Source organism: Diceros bicornis, chromosome 31 (assembly GCF_020826845.1).
Source record: "Diceros bicornis minor isolate mBicDic1 chromosome 31, mDicBic1.mat.cur, whole genome shotgun sequence".
Classification (NCBI taxonomy): Eukaryota; Metazoa; Chordata; class Mammalia; order Perissodactyla; family Rhinocerotidae; genus Diceros; species Diceros bicornis.
In genome coordinates, this window is record NC_080770.1 from 11904195 (window position 1) to 11926966 (window position 22772).

The 22772-nt window shown below is 48.6% G+C and overlaps 2 protein-coding genes across 6 annotated transcripts; one reads left to right on the forward strand and one right to left on the reverse strand.

Moving 5' to 3' along the window:
- Positions 1-6172: 6172 nt before the first annotated feature.
- TMEM138 (transmembrane protein 138) lies at positions 6173-11787 on the reverse strand. Of its 4 annotated transcripts, none has more exons than XM_058526725.1 (5): positions 11728-11787; positions 9553-9820; positions 8293-8464; positions 7046-7121; positions 6173-6771 (listed from the first exon to the last, which is right to left on the reverse strand). In XM_058526725.1, the coding sequence occupies exons 2-5, from the start codon at positions 9678-9680 to the stop codon at positions 6659-6661; spliced, it is 489 nt and encodes a 162-aa protein (XP_058382708.1). In that variant the 5' UTR covers positions 9681-9820; positions 11728-11787; the 3' UTR covers positions 6173-6658. The 4 variants fall into 4 exon arrangements, with proteins under 4 accessions (XP_058382708.1, XP_058382707.1, XP_058382706.1 ...); XM_058526724.1 differs by lacking the exon at positions 11728-11787 and adding an exon at positions 11591-11652; XM_058526723.1 differs by lacking the exon at positions 11728-11787 and adding an exon at positions 11439-11583.
- A 2799-nt stretch (positions 11788-14586) lies between these two features.
- LOC131394986 (lysosomal membrane ascorbate-dependent ferrireductase CYB561A3) lies at positions 14587-21594 on the forward strand. Of its 2 annotated transcripts, XM_058526736.1 has the most exons (6): positions 14587-14645; positions 16032-16230; positions 17575-17783; positions 18445-18599; positions 19351-19507; positions 20124-20256. In XM_058526736.1, exons 2-6 carry the CDS (start codon positions 16047-16049, stop codon positions 20145-20147), a joined length of 729 nt encoding a protein of 242 aa, XP_058382719.1. In that variant the 5' UTR covers positions 14587-14645; positions 16032-16046; the 3' UTR covers positions 20148-20256. The 2 variants fall into 2 exon arrangements, with proteins under 2 accessions (XP_058382719.1, XP_058382720.1); XM_058526737.1 differs by lacking the exon at positions 20124-20256 and adding an exon at positions 20771-21594 and having other exon boundaries at positions 14587-16230.
- Positions 21595-22772: the final 1178 nt, after the last annotated feature.

Genomic DNA, 22772 nt, shown 5'->3' on the forward strand with positions numbered 1-22772 from the left:
TTTTTTTCTTGTCACTATTCTCTAAACAATACAGTATAACAACTATTTACATAGCATTTACATGTATTAGGTATTATAATCTAGAGCTGATTTAAAGTATATGGGAGGATTGGGTAAGTTTATACACAAATACTATGCATTTCTCCCTTACAGTGAACGTGACGGTAGGCTTTGGCAGTAGAGGGCACTGGAGGGACTCTGAGGGAAGAAAAATGCTTGTCTTCCTGGCTCCAGTGGGCTCTGGTTTGCTTCTCTTTGCTCCTGCACCACGGTCTATCATCAGTGCACAGGGACATCGGGTGGTGCTCTGTGCCAGCTGCACGCCAAGAGCAGGCACTCCCTCGGCAACCTCACAGACCTGGTCCAGGTCCAGTGACCACTTTGCTGTGGCCCTCCTGTCAAGGATACTTCGTACTCTAGGCCTTGCACCCATGGCAACTCCCTAACTCTGGGCACCTGCCCCCTTAGCCTTGTTTACCTATGCCCTGGACAGGTTTTCCCAAAGCCCTCCAAGCATGGACACTGTACCCACAGCAGTGCCCCAACTCCCTCCATGTGTCTGCTCACCAACCTCAGCTCTTCTCCCCAGAGGGTTGATTCCCATGGTCTTCAATGCCCTGTGTGGACATGACGCATTCCAACTCTTTTGGTGCACCTGCCCAACAGCCTTGGCTCATCTGTGCCCCGGAGGGTTGTTTCCTGGGAGCTTCCCAATGTGGACACTGTGTGCTCTGGGCCTGGTGCCTGCAGGTGGTGTCCCTACGCTCCCTGCACACCTGTCCACCAGCCTGACTGCCTGCATCCTGGAGGGTTGTTTCCCGCCTGGCAACTGTGAACCAGCTCTGGCCTGGGCAAACCAGTGAACCTGTCCACCACCCAATGGGTTGCAGTGAGGTCTGAACCCCAGCCTTGGGGTGGGGGACCTTACCAAGTTTGTCATTCCTTGGGTACTCTCCCTTAGCCCTCAGATCCCCCTGTAGACTTCTCTTCATAATTTAATGATTCTTTAAACTTGCGATGTTTAAATTACTGTGTAGGGGCCAGCCCCATGGCATAGTGGTTAAGTCTGGCGCACCCTGCTTCGGCGGCCTGGGTTCGCAGGTTCGGATCTTGGGCACGAACCTACACCACTTCTCAAGCCATAATACTGTGGTGGCGACCCACATGAAAAATAGAGGAAGATTGGCACAGATGTTAGCTCAGGGCTAATCTTCCTCAAGCAAAAAAAAAAAAAAAAAAAAACGAGGAAGATTGGCAACAGATGTTAGCTCAAAGAGAATCTTCCTCACACAAAAAATAAAATAATAAATAAATTACTGTGTGGTTTCTGTCTCCTGATTGGACCTATACTGAACCACCTACCTCTCTTGTTACTGATTTCTAACTCAATTCCATTATTGGCAAAGAAGATACTCTTATCCTTTTAAATTTATTCTTTTAAATTTATTGAGAACTATTTTATGGACCAACGTATGGTATATACTGGTCAATATTCTATGTACTTGAAAAAAATTTGCATTCTACACTCATTAGTATTATAAAGAAATTCATAGGAAAAAAGAAAAAATTAAAAAGTCTTTATATTTACCCAGATACTATTTCTGATGTGCTCCATTCCTTTCTGAGGATCTGAGTTTCCATCTGTTACCAGTTCCCTTCAAGCCAAAGAACTCCTTTAGCATTTCTTATAGTGCAGGATTGTTGGCAACTAATTCTCTTAGTTTTCTTTTATCTGAAAATGTCTTTATTTCAACTTCATTCTTGAAGTATATTTTTGGTGAATATAGAATTCTGAGTTGATCTTTTTCTTTCAGTATTTTAGAGATGTTGTTACACTCTCTTCTGGCCTCTGATTTTTGGTGAGAGGTCAGCTGTTAACTGTTGTTCCTCTGTATGTGATGTGTTGTTTTTCTCTTGCTGTTTTCAAGATTTGTTCTTCATCTTCAGCTTTCAATCATTTTACTATGATGTGCCTAGGTGTGGCCTCTGTGTTTATCAAGGTGAGTTTGTGGAGTACCTTAAGTCTGTAAATTTCTGTCTTTGATCAAATTTGGGAAATTTTTGGCTATTATTTATTTTTTTCTGCTCTATTCCTTCTCTTTGCCTTCTAGGGCTCCAATTACATATATGTTAGACTGTTGGATATTATCTAATTAACTAGTCCATGAAACTTTTTTTTTTATTCTTTTTTTCCCTCTGTTCTTCAGTTTGGGTAATTTCTATTGGTCTATCTTCTAGTTCATTGACTCACTGTTATCTCCTCTTTTGCTGTTAAATCCATCATTTAATTTAAAAATTGTCAGTTACTGTAATTTTATTTTGGAGATTTGTGTTTTCCAAAAATCATTTGTTTCTATGCTGAGGTTGCCTAACTGTTTATTCAGTGAGAACATATTTTCATTGCTGCTTTAATATCTTTGTCTGTTAATTCCAATATCCAGATCATCTCAGTGTGGCATCAGTTTTGAATGTTAAATTGTGGAGACTCTGGTTTCTATTATTTGTCTCCAAAGAGTGACGGTTCTTTTATCAGGCAATTAGCTTGGTTGGATACACGCTGCAAACCACACTTATTGGGTGGCAGCTCCAATCTCAGTTTAGATCTTGTCTTTAGCTGAGCTGCTTTGAGTCTGAATTGCATGTGTGTGGTCCAGAGCTTGGACAGAGATGTGGGCAGACAGAATTTGGGGATTCCTCCCTCTCGGGCTCTTTCCCTTCTGAGATTCCCATCTTTCTCTCCAGTGGCTTCGGTTGCCTTGGCTCAGTACTCTCGTACTAGGATTTTCCACCAGCATATCATACATACCACTTTGCTTGCTACCAAGTTATAAGCAGCAAAGATAGGGAAATTTCTCTGCTTAATTCTCTTTGCAGTGTGGACTCCCCATCAAACTTTCTGCTTCCCTTCATTCTCCAGTGTCTTCAAGTAGCTGTTTTTTGTATTATGTCCAGATTTTACAGTTGTTATTTGTGGAGGGGTCATTCCCATAGGATCTACTCAGCCATTATTAGAAGTTGCTAAGTATACTTTAAATATTTTATCTATTTCCTCCATATTTCCCTCTATTTCTTGAGCATATCAGAGTTTAAACTCCTTGTCTGCTTTCTGCAATATTTGAATCACCTGTTTCTATTTTCTATTTTTACCCTGATTTTTTAATTTAATTTAATTTTTTTTAACGTTTTGGTGAGGAAGATCAGCCCTGAGCTAACATCCATGCTAATCCTCCTCTTTTTGCTGAGGAAGACCAGCTCTGAGCTAACATCTATTGCCAATCCTCCTCCTTTTTATCCCCCAAAGCCCCAATAGATAGTTGTACGTCATAGTTGCACATCCTTCTAGTTGCTGTATGTGGGACGCGGCCTCAGCATGGCAGGAGAAGCGGTGCGTCGGTGCGCGCCCGGGATCTGAACCTGGGCCGCCAGTAGCAGAGTGCGAGCACCTAACCGCTAAGCCACGGGGCCGGCCCTTTACCCTGATTTTAAATAATATGGTCCTATCTCTTGACTTGCTAGTAATTTTTATTAAATCTAGAAATTGTGTATAAAAAATTGCAGTGTCTCTAGATGTATTTTTCTTCCACTCTTTCCTCTGCTAAGCAGACAGGATGGGGGCTGATCACCTGAATCCACTCAGGGACTATATGGTTTGAGGCTGCACTGCAATTTTGATAAACCCCAGTCTACCTGTTTCATCTTGCTCCTAGTAGGGAGCCCTCCTGAGCTTTCACTGAAAGCCCTGTGTGTTCACCAGTCCCCTCCGCCTGGTGGGTCCTGAATGCTAATCATCAGCACCATAAGCCTGCCAAAAATTCTATTCTGCTTTTCAGAAGTTTTTGAGGCTTAGCTTTTTATAGCTCTGGCTCTACAAAGCTTCAGAATTTGGTAAATATCTTGAGAAGAAAATGTATTATGGGCCGGCCCTGTGGCTTAGTGGTTAAGTGCGCGTGCTCCGCTACTGGCGGCCCAGGTTCGGATCCCGGGCGCGCACTGACACACCGCTTCTCTGGCCATGCTGAGGCCGCGTCCCACATACAGCAACTAGAAGGATGTGCAACTATGACATACAACTACCTACTGGGGCTTTGGGGAAAAAAAGGAGGAGGACTGGCAATAGATGTTAGCTCAGAGCTGGTCTTCCTCAGCAAAAACGAGGAGGATTAGCATGAATGTTAGCTCAAGACTGATCTTCCTCACACACACAAAAAAAACAAAAGAAGTATATAAGTAAATGCAGATTGCCAAGGAGGGAAGGGAGAAGGAAGTCAGTGGCTGAGATATAGCAGTGGGAAGATTAACTGCATAAACCTTTTTATAACTTGAATTTTGTACCATGTGAATGTATTAACTGTTAAGGAAAATAAACACATATATATATAAACACATACACATCCCAGAGACTCATTGGGCCATAAAGTGCCATAAATATTGTGAGTAAGGAAATAGGCATTTGGTCGTACTCACTAGCTGCAAAGACTACAGAGAACAATCTAGCCCTGATTCATTTTGGGCCACAGAAAATTGCCTATCTTTCAGAGACTGTAACGAGCAAAGGGGATTACAATATTCCTGTAAGAGTTTTTACGAAAAGATTCGAAATAGGCTACTGTCATTTTTTTACAGATGAAGGTATAGTACATATAGATGGTGGCTTCATTAGGACTTTTTAGATCACTTGTTCTGATTATAGGATATGGGGCCTTATACATTTTACTTTCTTTGTAATATTTGTTAAAATCTTGACAGCACAGCTGATAACCTATAGTCTCTCTTTCCCCAGAACCTTATTCTAGGTTTCTAAACCAGGGGTCAGCATACAATGGCCAGGGGGCAAATCTAGTCTGTTTTTGTACAGCCCTCAAGCTAAGAATAAATTTACCTTTTTACATGATTGAAAAAAAATTAAAAGAAAAATATTTTGAATCATTTTTTTTTCTGTTCTCCCAGTTTTTATTTATTTATTTACTTATTTTTGTGAGGAAGATCAGCCCTAAGCTAACATCCCACGCCAATCCTCCCCTTTTTGCTGAGGAAGACTGGCCCTGAGCTAACATCCGAACCGATCTTCCTCCACTTTATGTGGGATGCTGTCACAGCATGGCCTGACAAGCGGTGCATTGGTGCGTGCCCGGGATCCAAACCTGGGCCGCCAGCAGCGGAGCCCGTGCATTTAACCACTACCCCATGGGGCCAGCCCCCTAAAAAAAATATTTTGGAACACAGCTGTGTTCATTTAGTTTACGCTACAATGTCAGATGAGTAGTTTCAACAGAGACATTGGCCCTCAAAATCTAACAGATTTACTATCTGGCCCTTCACAGAAAAAGCTTGCCAATGCCTGTGCTGAAGTGTCTCTGAATCAGGAGTTTCATACAGCAACTTTCTGGTGTGGTAGACTGACTGAGTGGCCCTCCCTGTAGCCAGGCCTTTTGCCAGGAAACTTTGGGCTCAGTCACATGACTTGCTTTGACCAGTGGGAGTCTAAGAGACACAATACAAGCAGAGGCTTGAAATGGAAGTGCACCCTGGGGCTTGATCTCCTGCTCCTCTGCCACTGTCCTGTGAACAGACCCAGGCTATCCTCTGGAGGATGAGTCACGTGAACCAGAACTGAACAGCCCAGTCATTCCAGCTGAGGCCAGCCTAGGTTAGCCAACAGCCAAGGACCCCAAGATTATTGCAGCTGCCTGGCCAATCCACAGCTGACACAGACACATGAGCAAGCCCAGGAGAAATCACCCGAATCCAGCCCCGATGAGCTGAACTCCAAGGCTCAAGAGCCATGTAACTGCTCATTGTTGTCTGCCACTGAAGTTTCGTGGTGGTTGGTGACACAACATTATTCTCGCAATAGAACACTGATACTATGGGCACACGAATTTTAAAAATTTCTTTTGCCAAAACAGGCTAAGGAACAGTTTTTATTCTTCTTTTGGCCTCTAATAGGGAGAGAGAGTCTGAACGAAGCACAGAAGTCTGTAACTGTGGGGGTGGGGCATCAGATTACATCTTAAATTTCTGCAAAAATGCCTTGTACTCATAATGGGGCTCAATAAATACCTGTATTTGCTCTGTGGCTCAGTCTGCCCACTGGGTCAAGCAGATGCTTAGGCTAGGACTTGGCATATCTCTTACCCATGAAGAGATCTATCTAGACAGACAGACTCCACCATTTATGGAAAAAGAATGCAATTTATTTCCTATTTATAAAATGTAAAAAAAGTGCCTTGGGTATAAAATCTAAATGTCTAACGTGTGACCAGTCAGGAGCACAGAAAGATCACTCTTTGCATTCTTCAGTCATTAGTGTGTGGTACAAGGGAAGTGGGTGCTGGGAGCTCCAGCTGTGCCAGACTAAGCAAAAGGCTTCCCAAGGATAAGAGCAACAGAGCCCTCTGTGAGGAATAGGGGTGAGCAGGAAAGGGGTCAGAACTGAGGTGGGAGGCTGTAAAGGGATTATGTACTGGAGTCTGTATCGGGGAACACTGTCATTTGCAAGAGGAAGGATCTTCCTTCTTGACTGCTGAATACAACTGGCCTGAGCCTGTCCCAGGAGAGTCACGTTGCTTCCTGGGGCAGAGGGCCAACCACTTGCCCTTCAGAGCCGCAAATGTGGCTTTTGTCAGGAAGGAAAGGCATCCACCAGTGTGATAAGAAGTCACCTTCGGACTTGCATGAACTCCTTGCGTAGCCATAAAGAGTCCTGGTAGAAGCGAGGATCGCCCAGTCTCACAGCTGTGCGTTTGTAGAAGTAACAGTATAATACTGCCGCTGCAGAGAGTAAGCAGAAAAGAAGCCTCAGGAAGGCTCCTGAGTATTCGTTTCGGCGTAAGAACAGAACCTAACAAGGCTGAGAGGGGCCCTGCCTCATGATTTCCCAGTGACTCCCAGAAAAGGCAGAGGGCAGTAATCTCTCCAGTACTTGGTGAGGCTGTCCCAACCATCCCATACCAGCTGTGATGGGCGGGGAAGCCAGGAGCAAGGCCCTCACTGCCAGAGCCGTAGGTGGGACCAAAGTGAGGCCTGAGGTTGTTCTGTTCCTTACCTAGTCTCTGGAATACAAACAGTGTTTGAAGTCCATCTGTCCAGACAAAGCGTTTAGAGTTTTTCCAGCGTAAGTTCTGAAGGGGACATGAGTAGACAGGGAAAGGTTAATGGCAGATGAGGCCCTAACATCCCCAACTTGGGTAGCTGCAGGGATACCACTGGGTTTAAAATTGACTAACCTCACCCTCTTTCTTTCTTTCCACAACCCCACGGAGTGTTTCTCAAAGGAGCCTCAAGCTTCCTTTTCTTGCTGCAAAGGAAATCTCCTTTTAACCCTGAGGGAGGAAGTTTGAACTAAGCTATTTACACTCTTTCATTTCACAGCCTTTGCCAAGGAGAAATGATATACATTAGCTTAGGGGTTCAGCATGGTCACTGTCTCGCCTTGAAAATCTCAGTCTCCGCTCCTGTCAGATAAAGGCTGGTGCACTCAGGGTTTAATCAGATTAACAGCTTTATAGTACAAAGCCAGGACCTATTTTGGCTCCAGAGACCAGAGCAAAGACAATCCTCTTCAGCAAACACCTAGAGACTTCAGCACTGCTCTGCCTCTTTCCTGTGAGCTCTACTCCTCCCCGTGGAATTACATGGTCAACCTAACAGAAAGTTCAGTCTGAGAAGGTGGCTTTCCTAAAAAAGTGACTGGAGAACCCTCAGGTTCTAATGTGTTCCATCAAAATGATTAGATGAAAAACACATGGGATATCCAAAGAGACAGAAGAATTTGTGAAGCAGAAGAAATCTGAAACCGTGAAAACTGGATCTGCTCTGAGGCCTATGTTAGAACCAAAGGGAGGCATCATAGAAGTTGGTTCTTCTAGTGTGAGTGACGGGGACACAGCAGAGGGCATGAAGCACTAAAGGGCAAACAGCACTCTTGCTTGGCTCTTTCCCATGGGACCCTGATGCCTAAGAATACCCGATTTCAACACCCACCTGCCCAACAGCTAATGATGAAATAGATTCAACTTTCTGTTATAGCCCTGGCAGGCCTGTTTGGGGCAAAGGTGAACTGAATGTTCCAGAAGTATCCCTCAACTCTTGGATAAGGCTGTTCTTCAACACATAAGGTTGCGCAAAAGTGCCTTATGAAACTCTCGTGTGCCCAGCTCCAGGCCAGACTACATTCATTTCACCTGTTTCCTATCCAGGATTCTGTGAGATGTAAAAGAATGAGGCTGGATTCCCAGAGAAAAGACATTCCTAGCCCTTTAAGGATTCAGAAATTCAGAGTTCCATTCTTACCATGACCCAGACATGAAGGGAGATGCTGAGGGCGAAGTACACAGCTGTCAGGATGATGGTCCCTTTGAACTTACGGAATAGGAGGTTGACCAGGCCAGCCTGGAAGACGAAGGTGTTGAAGAACATGAGGAAAATGATGATGATGTTGAAGAGGACTGCAATATCCTGGATGCTGCAGACATATAAAACAAAGTACAGCCAAATGGAGGCCTGTGTGAGGATCCAAGAGCTGGGCCTAAGTCAAAGGGACACCATGAGGTCTGTCCTTCCCTGTGGTATAGTCCCCCAAACCACCCCCAGAGGTAGCATGGGCTTTGAGACCCAAAGGACATGAAGCTAAAACTACCTGCTGGCCCCACCAGTTCAGGTACAGTCCAGAGACAAGGCTTTCTTGCTCTGACACTCTTAACAAACCTCCTAGGCACCTGTGAGGAGAAGCCAGTTTCCTCCCTATGTCAGAAAATGCCAGACCTGTTTGTCACATAACCTGGTCCTATCAGACGTTTTCATCTAGCAAGACAGTAATGCACTTTCCCTGATCTTTGCATGGCTGGGGCCTTTGTGCCATTCACGTCTCAGTTCAAATGTCCCCTCTTCAGAAAAATTTTTCTTTAACCCTGCTACCTAATATACCCCAGCTACTTTATATCCACTGTATGAAATTATATATATATATATTTTAATGTATTCATTGTCCCTCTCTGCTAGAACGAAAACCCCATGAGAGCAGGAAATTGTTAGGCCTAGACTACAACTAGTCCTAGAAATGCAACTAGAACACTGTCTGGCAGGCCAATGAATACTTGTTGAATGAAGGAAAATAATGTTTAAGACTGTGGTTCTCAGTTTAGAACTTGCCTCATGGAGTCTCTCAATCATTGTGGAGGAAAAATGCCAACAGCTTCCATCTTATGAGATTCATATATATTATTAATATGATTGCCCTTTCAACCTGCCCTTTTGTAATCCTCTTTCATGGCAATGTAAGACAATATTTCTACTCGCAAATGGAGAAAATGACAGGGTGAGCAGTCTGACCCTCATTTTCTCCGTGAACTGCTCTCTGTAGCCCAAATCCTTGTTGGCAGTATATAAAAACAGGACCTGTGACATGTCTATGTACCATGGAGTACCAAGGACAACATAAAAGTTTATTGTCCCTGATGTTTCTCTATTAATAACTTTAAAATGCTAAATCATGATTGTCAGGGCCTTCAAAGCGCTTGGGTTCAGCTGTCTAGTCCCACCCACTGAACTCACATGAAGAGTACCAGCTGGATGACAGGAGCCATTCGGAGGAGCTCTGAGAAGGAATTGACAAAGAGGTCATAGGACAGCAGCAGGAACTGCAGGGAGAGCACCAGGCTATAGTTACTGGTCTGGAGCATCTTCCTTCTGCTCTCTTGGGCCCCCAAGGGCACATTCCACAGTTCCCCAGAAAACAGCTCCTGGCTCTCTCCCCAGCACTGAAGGAGAAGCGTCTAGTTCCTCAGAATCAGAGCTGTTTCCCTTGCTCTAAGACAAGGGCCTGTGGAGGCAAAAAGAGAGTGAGGTTAGAAATTCATTAATACAATAAATATTTACTGAGGACCTACTATGTGCCAGGCACCATTCTAGGTGCTTGGGATACATCAGTGAACAAAACCAACAACAACAACAACAAACCAAGTAGTCACTCCTTCCAGAGACCATCACCCTCAAACCTTTCTCCATGCCTGGAACATTCTAAACGCAGAGCACTTTCTAACCACTTTTGAGTCCAAAGGAATCTGGGGGTACTAAAAAGAGTGATTGTCTGGTCATGTAATAATACTAATTCTAATTCCAATATAATACTAATACTAATTGTAGCAGTAAACCCTTCTATACCACTTACAATGTGCCAGAGACTATTCTAAGCACTAACATTATTTAAATCTCACAATAACAAGATAGAAGATACACTATTACTCTTCCCATTTTACAGATGGGACCACTGAGGCCCAGAGAGGTAAAATAATTTGTCCAAGGTCACACTGCCAGTAAGTGGCAGAGCTGGGATTCAGATCCAGGCAGCCTGGGTCCATAGTCTGTCCTCTTAACTACTGTGCAAAGCTGCCTCTAACATAACTGGTAGTCTGATGCATAACTAGGCAGGAAAAATGTTGGCCCAGAAGTGAGAAGTGGTGTAGGCAGAGAAAGCGAAGAGGAAATAGCCCTCTTCTGCAAAACTTTATGTTTAAGGTTACCATAGCAACACGGTGGCATGAAGTAAGGGGAGCTGTGCCTTTAATTTCATAAATTCCAAGACCCAGAAGTTGCTCTGGGGTTGTCCTGTGACCTTCCAGTTGGATCAAATCTATAAGCAAATTTCAAAATGCTTTGAATTGTTAGAGTGAGGTTAAATTAAATTAACATCCGTAAATTGTCTTACAAACTTTTTTCATATTTATTATCTTATTTAGTCCTACACCCAGCTCGAGAAGTAGCCGTTACTATGCATATAATCCCCATTTTACAGAGGCTCTGAGAAGTTAAGGAACCTTGCCCACCTCAACTGGTGGAGAAGTCCCACCTTACTGAATGTATGAACGTAGTTTCTCTGAGCCTGAGTTTCCTCATTCATGAAATAACATTAACTTAATGAATATTAATTAAATTTAACAAACATCAATTAGCTATCTCCTATATATCAGCACCATGATAAACATGTCAACCAAGACAATTTCCTTTAATCCTCGCAGCTACTCCGCAAGGTGGCAAAGAATGATGCCCATCCTACAGGCAAGGACACAAGCTCAGAGTTCAAGTCATTCCTCCAGGTAGCAGGTGAGCAGAGCCAGGATTCACAACCAGGTGTGACACCAGAGCTCGTGCTCTTACCCGCTACTTCTCAGGCCACCACAGGGCTGTTGTGGGGATCCATTATCTAGAACCACCCGCCGCCCTCTCCACGGGAAGGATGACCGTCTGCTCCGGTTTAGGGCAGCGGTGATTCGCAAGGTAAGGACGGTCTTCACAGTCCGTCCACCGCTACCTGCCGCGTTCCCTTTGTCCCCAGAGCAGTTCTCCTCACCCTTCCCAATCCACTTGAAAATGGGGCTGCCTTGGCAAAAAACCCAAACCCAAACAATCACAACAAAAATTCCGTCTTCTGGCCACTTTACCTATACCGCATCACTTTATCCACTCCACATCCAACACTCGCACCTCCAAGCCCCAACGTCGGTTGTCATGGGGACACCGTCCCGGCTTCCGGAAACGAGTTTTAAGTTCCGGAAGTAGATGGCGGACGCGGGCTCCGCCTGCGCACGGCTACCTGCTCGTCCTCGGCTTTCTCTCCCGCACTGTGGTCGGCCCGGCCGCCATGTTTGGGGCCTTCTTTGCTGGGCCCGCCCCTCTTGCTGGCCCTCCCAGCCTCGCCGCGCCCTGCTCCTGGCCCTCCCAGCCGCCGACCGAGGCCTCGTGCCCTCGCCGCGCCGAAGGCCAACTCCAGGCGACAGGCTTCGCGTCGGCCCGAACATTTCCGCTTCCACGGGATGGGGGGTGAGGGACAGGGCACACCCGTGGCAGCATTCCTGCTCCTTGGAACCCCAGACTTGGAGAAGAAATGCCCACGGAGGAGTTGGAGTTGGGATCAGCACCTCGGCGGGCTGGGAGCCGGCGACCCTGCGTCACAGCGGCTCTGGACTTCATTTCCCAGGCGGCAGCGCGCGCCACCGGAAGTGCTGGGAGCCTATAAGAGGGCGAGGCAGTGCCCGCTGCTTGGCTCTGGGGCAGCGGTGCCAGGTGGGTGCAGGCGTCCCAGAGAGACCCTGACTCCATCTCCCAGGAGCCTCGGGAGCTGCGGTGTTGGCGCCGGGTGGCGAGAGGCCGGTCTCGGAGTCCCCAGCCCGGCTGCGTGCCGCTGTGTTTTGGGGGTGAGAAACAGCCCGGGCTGGGAGCTCAGGGACCTGGCTTCGAGTGCTCGCTCCGCTACTACCTCGCTTCGCGCTGTCTCGAACCCTCGCTCGGCCTCAGTTTTCTCTTTTCGGAAACGGACACCGTTCTCCGTGCCCTTGCTTCCCCAGGTGTTGGTTGTAAAGGCACGAAAGCTCTTCGGAAGTCGCAGTCAGCAGGCGGAGTCCCTCGCCTGCATTTTCACCCAGGATTAGCTGGGACCAAGGGGTCCCAGCAGAGGAGTCAGGGATCGGTCCCTGGGTTCCCAGCAGGGGAGTCAGGGATCGGTCCCTGGGTTCCCAGCAGAGGAATCAGGGATCGGTCTCCGGGTTCCTGGAACGGTTCTCCGGACACCTGAGCCAGACCAGAGCACAATCCCAAGGGCGGGTCTGTAATCACTCCGGTGCTAAGGAGGGCCTTATCTACTTCCCGACTGAGTAGGGCCCCTCACTCCTGAGTCCTGACTTTCCAGAAGCTACCTGAGGAGTCCTTGGAGCTGAGGAGTGAACCTGGATTCCTATATCAGCACTGCCACTCACTCGCCTTGGCCAAGTCTCTTTGGGATTTAGTGTTTTTGATCTGTTAAGATAAGAATTTAGAACTTTAACCCTAAGTCTGGTTCTCAGGATTCCTAAAGCCCCTATCATTCATTTGGGAAGTGGGAGCAACAAGTTGACTTTCTATTCCTTCATCTATCTGTAGTTCTGAATTATAAAGGTAACACTGTAAGAGTTTGGAATAGAGCCTTTTCATGAGACTAAGGGCTGAACAGGAAATACCCATTTCCTACCCTGGGCCTGATCAATTTTAGTGCAGCCTGGGAGAATCCTTTCTGCCAAGGGACTGAGGGGAGTTTTAGGCTGGACTATAGACTCCTTAGATCAGTGTCGACAAACTGTGATCTACAGGACAATCTGGCCCACCTGAATGGTTTTTACATTTTTAAATGATTGAGAAAAATGAAAAGGATAGTATTTTTGTGACACGTGAAAGTGATATGAAACTGAAATTTCAGTGTCCATAAATAAAGTTTTTTGAGAACACAGCCATGTTCATTTGTGAAGGTATTGTCTCTGACTGCTCTTGTGCTACATCAGCAGAGTTGATGACATAGTTGTGACAGAGTCCATATGGCTTGCAAAGCCTAAAATATTTACCATTCTGGCCCTTTACAAAAGAGTTTGCGGACTTCTGCTTTAGAATGGGGCTCTGCACAGTCAGGGCAGAATAGGAGATCAAACGGTGGTGAGCACATCCTAAAATCATAGCGCAGCCTGCTCTCAGAATAAGTGAGAGAATATTCTCAGTGTTTGGGTTGCGGTTTTCATGTCATTCTTCCTTTTTCTCTGCTTTTGTGCTCTCTTTCAGGAAGGGCTCCTCTGTGTACTGAGCAGTATAACATTTTAGCCCTGTGTCAAGAAAGGTCCCCATTGTGTATTCCAAGTCTGTCCCAGAGCAGTAATCAGGACCTCTTCTAGGGGGGTAGATACAGTCCCTTTGGGATTATATTTACTTTTCTTTTTTCCTCTTACAAAGGGAAAAAAAAGTTGTGAAAGTAGATGTTATCTGATGGATGGAGCCTACTGACCAAGCGCTCCTTCATGCTGACTTAACAGCTCACTGGGGGGTGACTGAACGTCTGGTGGCCTGAAACTTCCTCTGCTCTTGCAGGAACTAAGGGGACTGCTCTGAGGCCAGGTAGCAAATCTCTGAGCTCAGCAGTTTGAGTCACGAAGCTTCTAGGAAGCTGGTGGCATGATTTTCTCCCTGCAGCCTCATGGAAGCTTGTCTTCCCCCCCAGCCCTCAGATCTTCCTTTCTCAGAGATTAGTGCCAACTTGGATCACCTTGTAAGACCTGAGCATCTGTTTCTGGTTAAGGGACGCCTGGCATGGAGAGAGCTGGCATGGCATGGAATGAGGGCCACTGAGAGGCCTGGGCAGGCACGGGGGCTGTGAGCTTCAGGTTTTTGTTAGTAGTTAGGATGAAATGCTGGGACGATGCTAAGAAAAGTATAATACTTTACTCTCACAATGTCCTTGTCTGCATTTTCTCATTTGACCTTCTGACAACCTCTGGTCAAGGAAAAAACATGGGCCTTGAGGCCAAACACAAGGGTTTGAAACTTCCTGCCCATTTGCTGGGTCCTAATGCTAGGGACTTAATCTTTCTGAGCCTCAGTTTCCTCATCTATGAAGTGGGAATGATAACTCCTCACAGAGTTGTCAAGAGGATCCTGTGTGTAAATGGGATCATGTGTGTAAGGTTCTAGTGTCTGCTCTTAGCTGCCTTTCAGTAAATTATCTTATTACCATGCCTTTCTTTCAGATGAGGAGTCTGAGACCTACACGAGTTAAGTGATCTGCTTGAGGTGCCTCAGTTCATAAGAATTGGAGCCCAGGACACCACTGTATCAGCCTGCCACTAGGTCTAAAGGTGAAGAATCAAGTCTTTTCTCTTCTTGGGAGTTGTTGGCTATTTTAGGGGCCTCCTCTTCTCTCTGTTAGCTGGTTCAGGTTGAGGGACCTCAACTGCAGGAAGCCACAGTGTCACCTTCTTGGTGTGAGTCCATGGGACAGTGTGACTGCCTTGAGAGCTGGGCCCATGCTGCCTACACCTTAGCTGAAAGCAGGGCAGTCCTGTGGCTTAGTTCACACGCCTGCCACCCCTCACACCCTCTTGCCTGGCTTTTTTTTTTTTAATTTATTTTTTTTGTGAGGAAGATCAGCCCTGAGCTAACATCTGTGCTAATCCGCCTCTTTTTGCTGAGGAAGACCGGCTCTGAGCTAACATCTATTGCCAAATCCTCCTCCTTTTTTTTTTTCCCCAAAGCCCCATTAGACAGTTGTATGTCATAGTTGCACATCCTTCTAGTTGCTGAATGGGGGACGCGGCCTCAGCATGGCCAGACAAGCGGTGCGTCGGTGCGCGCCCGGGGTCCGAACCCGGGCCGCCAGTAGCGGAGCGCATGCACTTAACCGCTAAGCCACGGGGCCAGCCCTTGCCTGGCTTTTAAGAGCAGCTGCTCAGGGGCCTAGGCATTCGCCATGCGTGAAACCAGAGTTGGCTTCTGAGTTTATCAAGTACGCGTGGAAATCTCAAAATAAACTCATGCTTTCTAGACCATGAGTTCTTGCTTCCTCTTTTCTCCTCTGGACTTTCCCCAGAGGAAGAGAAAGCAGAAGTCTCAGGCCTGGGGACAGCTGAGAACTATCGCCCAATTCAAGGTGTGGAGTGTGGGGACTCTGGAGCGAAGGCCTGGTCTTACCTTCCCAATGGGAGGATTAGCCCCTCACAGTTCACCATCTGGGGAAGAACTTTCCTGTAGAAGTGAGAGCCTTTAGGACTTCCTCCCAGCTGGCCTAAGAGGAGTGTGTTTGCTTCTTGGAGATTGTGATTTTGCCTCATTATGTTAGAACTGAGGGCCTGGCATTTGTGTGACCTAGCCTGGATTTGGATTCCTGTCCCTTCTTTTCTGGGAGGGTAACTCTTTAACCTTTGGTCCTGTGAGGGGGGACTAATTCCAGGGCCCTGAGCCTTGGCATCCAGCCGCAGCATAGGAGGCCCCTCTTTAGGGCCAGCTCTGGGCCCAAGCTGGCTGGACTGTGTGCTGCCAGGTGTTGGGTGGGGCCTCACTCTCTGTCCATAATCAGAGATCAGGCCCACCCAGCCACTGAGGCCTCATGGGGCGGTGCCCAGGCTGATAGCAGGGCAACTGAAACAGAAAGCATCCATCCCTCGGGCCAAGAGCAAGGTCAGTGTTAAGCCGGTATGCAGGGCACACCCCAGCTGGCAGGGATGTGTGACTTCCGCTTCTTCTAGGAGTGCTTGAGCAGAATGGCTGTCGGATGGTTTTACCTGTCCTGCCTGGTGCTGGGGTCCCTGGGCTCCATGTGCATCCTCTTCACCATTTACTGGATGCAGTACTGGCGCGGTGGCTTTGCCTGGGATGGCAGTACGTACATGTTCAACTGGCACCCGGTGCTCATGGTTACTGGCATGGTGGTGGTCTACAGTGCTGGTGAGTACGAGGCCAGCATGGAAGATGTGCTGTGGCCCAGGCCTGGATGGGGCAGAGCTCTCCCTCTCCAAGGCTGGCCTTTGTCACTGTTGGGTTCGGGGCTGAGGGGGTGGGGTGGGTTGGGCTGTCTCTGGGCCCAGGTGTCATTTGGAGGAAGAAGTAGTGAGAATGGGGGCACCCGAAAGGGCACCTTCACAGATACCCTAGGGCAGGGGTCGGCAAACTTTTTCTGTAAAGGGCCAGATAGTAAATACTTCAGGCTTTGCAAGCCATGTGATCTGTGTTGCCCTTCGAGTAGCCATAGACAACATGAAAACACGTGTGGCTGTTTTCCAATAAAACTTTGTTTATAAAGATAGGTGGTGGGCTGGATTTGGCCTGTGAGCTGTAGTTTGCCACCCCCTGCTCTAGGGAGCAGGAGGATGAAGCCATTCATGGAATAGTCAGGTCCTTAAATGAGGGATCTCCTTACTCTTGCCAGACCCATTTTTGCCCCATGCATTCGGAGCTGGGCCTTGGGGCCCAGGTGAGCCTCATTTTCCCCATCTGTAAAATGGGAATGAAGATGACATTGATAATAGCAGCTTACCCCATGTACTTCAGCTATGTCATCCCGTTTTGTTCTTACAAGAAGCTGGTGAGGTGGGCTCTATTGTTATCCCCATTTTACAGATGAAGAAACTGAGATCTAGAAAGAAGATGCCGAATACCTGGGAGGCAGAGCCAGGATTTGGACCTAGGTTATCTAACCTTAAAGTCTGTGTTCCTGACAACTCACTTCAGTTGTGAGAACTCAGTGAGATGAAATAATGAATGCGGCATTGCTTTTTAACCTGCAAAACTGCAGACAGGCTGCATTTATTATTATTATTATTTTTTAATTTTAGTTATTTATTTTTTCCCCCAAAGCCCCAATAGATAGTTGTATGTCATAGCTGCACATCCTTCTAGTTGCTGTATGTGGGACGCGGCCTCAGCATGGCCGGACAAGCGGTGCGTCGGTGTGCGCCCGGGATCCGAACCCGGGCCACCAGCAGTGGAGCGCGTGCACCCAACCGCTAAGCTGCAGGGCCGGCCCTGCATTTATTATTGTAATGATGGCATGGCAGGTCCGGGAATCCTATTCCTCCCTTGTTCTCACTGTCTTTTCTCTCCCCACTTCATGGCTGTCTGCTATCTCCAAAATAATGCTAGGACAGAAGATGCTGAGGAGTTCACACTGCTGTCCTAGCATTTCCTTCCTGCCTCATTAGGAGGCTGTGTGGGATCATGTTGGGTAATTCCCTAACGTGTGGGTGAGCACGAGGGGAAGAAGCTGAGCCCTGGCACTGCTCTCTCCTGCAGCGTCACTGGTGTACCGTTTGCCCCAGTCGTGGGTGGGACCCAAGCTGCCCTGGAAACTCCTCCATGCAGCCCTGCACCTGATGGCCTTCATCCTGACCGTGCTGGGACTGGTTGCTGTCTTTAAATTTCACAACCATAACAAAATCGCCAACCTCTACTCGCTGCACAGCTGGCTGGGTATCACCGCCGTCTTCCTCTTCGCCTGCCAGGTGGGTTCTCTGTCCTCCACTGGGTTCCCACTGCTGGACGGCAGCTGTGGGCTCCGGTTGGGGCTTCCCTTGCATCAGCACCAAACATTCCCTCCGCTCATTGCCTGGAGACGGCCTTGCAGGGCGCGTCCTGTAGAATCGGCAGTTTCAAGGCCCTTGAAGGGAGGTTGGTGGTTCCCACTCTCACACTGTTCCCTACTCTTACGCATCACACTGCCCATCTGTCGTCCCAGAGTGCTCTGAGCTGACTTTGTCCTAGCACGTACCACGCTGACTCTACATCGTCCTTTCCCCCTGCCCCCCTTCCACCTTGCGGTGAACCAGAAGCAATTCTAGAAGTGGTTTCCGTATTCTGATGTCAGCTCTATACAAGTGAGGAGTTTTATGAGCCAGGAAGGAGCAGAGACAAACAAGACAGCTGGGTTTGTGGGAGAGTGGGGCTGTGGCCAAGTATTTCCTGTAATGTTCTTAATTTGTGTAAGAGAAACAGACAGACCACAGTGAGGAAGCCAGGTGTGGTGCTGGGGCCATGCCTGGAGGGAGGTTTGAGTTGGGAAAGAAGGGCGGAGGTTCACTGACGGCAGCAGGTGCTGGTGGCGGTGGCCTAGTGCGCCTCTGTTCACACACGGTACAGTCAGGTTCTTCCTCCTCGTGTCCGCAGTGGTTCCTGGGCTTTGCCGTCTTCCTGCTGCCCTGGGCGCCCGTGTGGCTGCGCAGCCTCCTTAAACCCATCCACGTCTTCTTTGGATCCTCCATCCTCTCTCTGGCCATTACGTCTGTTATTTCCGGCATTAACGAGAAGCTTTTCTTCAGTTTGTGAGTGGGATGGGGCCCCCAACTCTATGGTGGACGGGAAAGAACAGGGTCTTCAAAAGATGCACCCTATAATCATAGGACCCATCCAAGGAAGGGGAGCCTGTGGGGTTGGGCTCGTTCCTGATCTGGAAGGTAATGGAATTGGTTTTTCTTTAGGTTGAGATTAGTAAATTGGTCAGCAAATATTTATCCAGCATCAAATTGATTTAGCACCTACCACGTATCAGAAACTTTTCTAAGTACCTTAAATTTAGTCTTCTAATGGCCCTACAACGTCGCTACTGTTGTCCTTGCCACTTACAAATGAGGGAACCAAGGCACAGAGAGGATAAATAGTTTACCTAAGGGCACGCAGCCAGCAAGTGGCGGAGCTGGGATTTGAGTTAGGATCAGGGCCTGCATGCCTAACCCCTACTGTGCCCCATTCTTTGGAGGCAGAGGGGAGTATAGTGAAAAGCAAATAAGCTTTGAGGTCAGACCTGGGTTTAGAGCTTGGCTGTGCCATTTACTAGTTACATAACTCTGGGCCAGTTCATTTCACCTCTTTGTGCTTCACTTTCTTCATGGGTAAAAAGCATTCTGCAGGTGTCTGTTATAGCGGCAGGGACTTGGAAAGTGTATTAACCTTCCAAGTCACAGGTGGTCCTGGGAAGCTGTTCTCACCCTCCGTTAGTGATAGCATAGAGTCTCCCACTGGGCAAAAACAGGTGGAAAAGTCTCTCAAGGGCCCACATTGCTTTGTCATCTTCAGGAAAAATGGCACCAACCAGTACTCCCACCTGCCCAGTGAGGCCATCTTTGCCAACAGCACTGGGGTGCTCGTGGTGGTCTTCGGGCTGCTGGTGCTCTATATCCTTCTGGCTTCATCTTGGAAGCGCCCAGAGCCGGGGATGCTGACTGACAGACAGGTATGGGGTCCTGGGCTCCTATTCCAGCTTGGGGTAGGGCCAGGTCTAGAGAAGGGTCACCCAGGAAAGGCTTGGGCCTTGCCAGGAAGATCAACCCAAGTAGCTTGAAAGTGGGGTTAGGTTGGCTGATGGGGAGCACTGGGGTCAAACCAGCACATCCTGGCCATCGTGGCATATGTAGCTGCTCAGCTCAGGGGCTCCGGGGGCCTGTCTACTGAGAGAGGACCGGGGGTTACTCCCTCCCCAAATTCTCATGGTTTCACAAGGGGAAATGTGGCCTTATCTTCCCCAAGGAAAGGCTGGAGCATGATGCGGCAATGTCGTAATTTCTGCTTTTCCAGCTCTGTGCCTAGTGTGTGGGGTGGGAGCTTATCTAGCAGGTGCTTGGAACAAGTTGAGGGCTTGGAACAGGTTTTGCCTGCTCTTGGCCCCTCAGGCACCTGAGGGATGTGCCGAGATGGGGTGTGCATCAGGCTGAAACACCTGGTGGCTCTGGTGGGGACCACCCTGCAGGTTGGGGGTCTGTCTGAACAGCTCAGGCCTGGTGTGACTCCTGCAGGTCAGGGGTGGTTTGACGTCATGCCATTAACCCCTGTGCATCTGCCTGTCTTTCCAGCCCCTGTTGCGTGACAGGGAGTGAAGCGGAAAGGGGCTCCCGGGAGCAGTTGGTGTGTGGTCTGGACTCCTCTCAGAAGCTCTGCTGTCCCGGGGCTCCCGTCTGGTTTCGGCAACAGACTTGCTTTGGGCTCCGGGTCGGGCCTGCTCTCTCCGCCGGCTTGCTGCCCGTCGCTTTTCTTGGTGGCTTTGGCTTCCACACCCCTTCTTGGCATCAACTTCTCAGGTGTTCCATTTACACAAAGCCCTCCTTCTCTGGCTGCTCATGCAGTAAGTCAGGCTGATTTCCCCTTTAGACCCCTAGGGATGTGGTAGGAAACCCCACCGCTCAGAGGAGCCAGGACTCGAGTGCAATTGGGAATGTGAAAAGTGAGGTGATGCGTCCGTCAGCTTTCCCCTTGAGGGTGCATTTCCTTTAGGCCGGCTGCCATGGGGCAGGCTTTGTCTGCTCTGTTACCTCCATCCGGCCCGCCTGGACACGAGGCCGGGTGGGAACACTGTGAGGTGTTCAAGGGAGACGGGGAGAGTGGTGGCAGAGCTGCTTCTGCAGAGGAAAAGCTGAGGAGGTGACAGTTCTTTGCTATTCTGCTCATGTCGCTGCGTTCTGTGTCTGCATGCATTGTGACCCTATGGCCCCACCTCTTCTAGCTGCCGCTACAGCTGAGGCCTGGATCCCGGCCTTTCCCTGTGACTTACAAGCCTGTCGCTGTCAGGCAGCCCTGCGAACCCTGGTAACCTGCTCTCCCAAGAACAGACCTGTCCCCAGCTGGCCCATTCGGGATGCGTAGCAGGGGTGCCTCAGACTTCTGTACGTCTCCTTGCTGGAAGGTTCAACCTTGCTCTCTTGGCAGGGCCCTAACCCAGCTCATTTTCACTCTCCAGCTCACCACGAAACATGCCTAGTTCTGGTGCGTTGTGCCCAGCAGAGCCCTGGGTACCACGGCCACCTTCAGAGGTGTTCCTTGCTCAGAATCAAAGTGCCTCACCTGCTCCCACCGTGGCGGCTTGCCTGGCCAAACCCAGTGTTGTGTGTTATGCCAGAGTGTGAGCTGTTGGCTCTTCCCCAGAGGAGAAACTGGGGTGGGGAGGGAGGCATGTTGCTCCTCTCCTAAATGTTGGCACTGTGGCTTTTCCTGCTCTCTCCAGACAAGTGCTGCCAGGTCCCAGGCTCCATGCTGCTGTGCATGGATGACAAGTAGCATGGCACCTGGGGTCCCGAGCGCGCTTACTCTTAGTAGGTGGCGATGAGGCTGACTGTCCACCCCAACCCACGTGGCCAGATGTCGGCAGGAGGGCTATGATTGAGCTTCCGGAGTGGATGAAGTCTTCAAAGCCATTGGGATGACTGCCAGGCACCTTGGTCACACGACCAGCTCCCCCGCTTTCCATATGGGTGGGCATTTTGCTTGTTTATGAAGCCTGATTTTCATTAAACATGTTTTAAGAATCAAAGCCTTCTCTGCTGAAATGTCTGTGGTTAAATGAGCTTTGGGCAACCTGTAAAAGCCTCAGGGCAGTTCTGACCCTCGTAGACCTGGGGAGGGGCAAACCAGGAGGCACCAAAGAGCCATGTGATAGTCTTCCTGGACTTGCATGTAACTCCTGGTATGTATTGGTGTCCTTAATAGTGAATGGCTTTTGAGCACTTGGTTATCTCACAAGGAAGGAAATGTTTCCTATTTTATAATCTGGAAAATATGATATAAAAGGGATAAGTGACTTGCCCGAAGTTACTCAGCCAGGAAATGGCAGAGTTGGGATCCACAGGCCAGGTGTCTGATGCCAGAGTCCCCCTCCCAGCTGTCTGGTGTGTGCATCTGTGCACACTGATAACTGCGCCTTGTGGTCAGGGCCCCTGTGCACCTGATGGACAGGGGACCCTGTGCAGAGAAGCCTAGGGATTGAGGGAGGCTGCAGCCAAGTTTGGGCAAAGTAAGTGATGGGGGGGCCCTCTTCCCAGTGTGACCAGCTATAGATGCCACCTGGTGGTGGAGCAGATGACCTGGGAGGAGTTGAGTGCAGACATTAATGATGATAGTAACTCACAATGAGTGAGCACCTGGACTGTGCTAGCAGCTCTGCCTTCATCAGTTCATTTGAATCCTTTTCCACATCCCCACGAGATGGGTGCCATTCTGACTACAGATCCCAAGACGCTAAATAATAGGCCTGAGATTCTGTAGCTGACTTGAAGCAGAACCAGGATTCAAAGTCGTGTCTGTGTTAGTCCATGCCACTGCCTGTAACCGCTGCCTGCATCGAGTGTGGGCCAGGTGTGCGCTCTACCAGACTCAGTGGCCCCCCTGCGCGCCCAGGTGCTGTTAGTGATTCCTCTAGAGAGACCTGCGGGCTGGCTTGTTCTACCACTGAGCCTTAGAACATGGAGATTTCTTTTCCCTCTGGTGTCCCTTTTACCCATCTGATTCCCGAAGAATCAGGGAATTCTGTTAGTTTAGTGCTGAGAAAAGCTCACCCATCAGGTGTGGTGTGTGTATTGGAAGGAGGACAGGAATGGGGACGTCAGTGGACCTCGCCCAGCTGTGCAGACCCTGCCTTTGGGTGTCAGGTGGTAGGAGATGGGTCATGATCATTTCAGCCAGGGGCTGAGGTCTTAGTCCCTGCGGCATTAGTGGGCCCACTTGTTCACATG